Source organism: Trichinella spiralis, assembly GCF_000181795.1.
Source record: "Trichinella spiralis strain ISS 195 chromosome Unknown Scfld473, whole genome shotgun sequence".
In the NCBI taxonomy this organism is placed as follows: Eukaryota; Metazoa; Nematoda; class Enoplea; order Trichinellida; family Trichinellidae; genus Trichinella; species Trichinella spiralis.
The window spans coordinates 1-1908 of NW_003527412.1; the positions used below are offsets into that span (position 1 = coordinate 1).

The 1908-nt window shown below is 29.7% G+C and overlaps 1 protein-coding gene across 1 annotated transcript; it reads left to right on the forward strand.

Annotated features, from left to right (window-relative positions):
- Positions 1 to 429: 429 nt before the first annotated feature.
- Positions 430 to 1901, forward strand: Tsp_13276 (cleavage stimulation factor protein; the record flags this gene model as incomplete). The annotated part of the gene is made up of 8 exons (XM_003370817.1): positions 430 to 491; positions 716 to 811; positions 864 to 1033; positions 1109 to 1143; positions 1202 to 1309; positions 1496 to 1642; positions 1698 to 1779; positions 1834 to 1901. Coding segments are annotated over exons 1-8 (768 nt in total), but the record flags the coding sequence as incomplete, so codon positions are not given.
- Positions 1902 to 1908: the final 7 nt, after the last annotated feature.

Consider the following 1908-nt stretch of genomic DNA (forward strand, 5'->3'; position numbering starts at 1 on the left):
ATATTCACATTTTATATTAGTCTTACTGTAAAATTCAAGCTGATTTGAATGTCAAGGATAAGTCACTGTGGCACTTAAAAAATAGCTGTTTTTATATTTAATTATAAATAATGGAATAAAATGTAAAAAGTTATTTTTTATTTTAAATATGAGAGTAGTTTTTTATTTTAATGTAGACAAAAATGGATTTAAAATATTTCATTTATTAGATAATATAAAGAACAAAAATTTAATATATTAATTCAATATATTATTTGCATTTAAGCAGCTAAATTTTACATTATTTTACCAGCTTATTTAATTACAAGAATTTATAAACTTTATTATCAAGTTAACAGTATGAAATATTGTTGTTGTAAGTTGATTGCATTGTAGGTGTTGTTCTATATTTTAAAGTTGCATTGTTATTCTCGCCATTTGACATAAACGATGGCAATTCATCCAGGAGCAGCAAGCATGATCGAAAGATCCTACAAATCTGTTTTTGGTGAGTAAGCTTTTTGAATATTTTAAAATGTGGTCGATTTTATAATACCATGTTTTGATGTTATGGCTTGAAAATATTTTTTGAGAATGTAAATAATTTTATCATTTTCACGAATAAAATTCTCTGATATTTTACTAATTATGAAATGTTTAACAAATTAGGCCGTTAAATTTACAATCTATTTATGTTAAATAATGTAAATTTTGTGAAATTGAATTGAAATCGAAGGAATCGGTGTTTTGCAGTTGGAAACATCAGCTATGATGCAACAGAAGAAGAGTTGAAGGAAATATTTTCGCAAGTGGGTCCTGTTGTTGGATTTCGGTATGTTTGCAAAATATAAAACAATTTTTCAATTAAAATGGAACTATTTTAGACTTGTGTTCGATCGCGAAACGGGCAAACCAAAAGGATATGGTTTTTGTGAATATTTAGATCAAGAAACTGCTTTGAGCGCTCAGCGAAACTTATGCAACTACGAGTTTCACGGAAGACCACTGCGTGTCGATGCGGCTGTGGGCGATCGAAGTCGGGAAGAGATGCAGCGTAATTTTTTATCATTTTATCTGCTTTTTGCATGTTTTGTTTTGTGCTTTTATGTTGATGGTTGGTCATTTTCAGAATTGCAGATCACTTTGGCAGCACCGGAAGAAGAGGTTACTGTTAATATTTTATTCGATTACTGAAGTAATTATGCAATTATAATTCATTCAGAATCCTTATGGACCGGAGGTGGATTCTGAAAAATGTCCTGAGATGATAGTTCACCAAGTTGCATCGTTACCGCCAGAACAGATGGATGAATTTTTGATTGAGTTGAAAGTATTGTTAAATTTATTTTTTGTTAAATGTTTTTATTGCTTCATCTTATATTATAATTTAAATTTTTGACAAAACAGTAAGTAATTGGAGAAATTTTCAAATTGTCGAATAATTTATTGGAAATGAAATAATTCTTTATGTTGATTATTTATGAAATGTGGTCTAATTGTTGTGATGCATTTTTAGTATGGATGTGAAATTAATAAACGTCGTATTGTACGTTTACTTAAAAAGAATCAACAGTTAGCGCAGGCTTTGGTTTACGTGATGCTTCGAATGAATTTGATTGAACCATCTGAAGCAGCCACTTTTTTTAGCGATTCACGGAAGAAAGTAAATTTTTTAAGAAAAAATAATTTTTTTGTAAAATTTTATTATATATTTTAAGGGTATGAAAAAGGCGAAAGCTCGTAAAGTTGGAAATGTTCCCTTGAGCATATCACATAAAAGAATTGCCGAATCTGCTTTTCGTAAGGAAGTTATGCTACAATTTTGCAAATTATATGCAGAATAATAATTTTTAGCTTCGGTGTCTGATCCTACGATCAGTTGTATTCCAGCGTTCAAACGACCTTCTCATTCAACGGGCAGGGTATTCC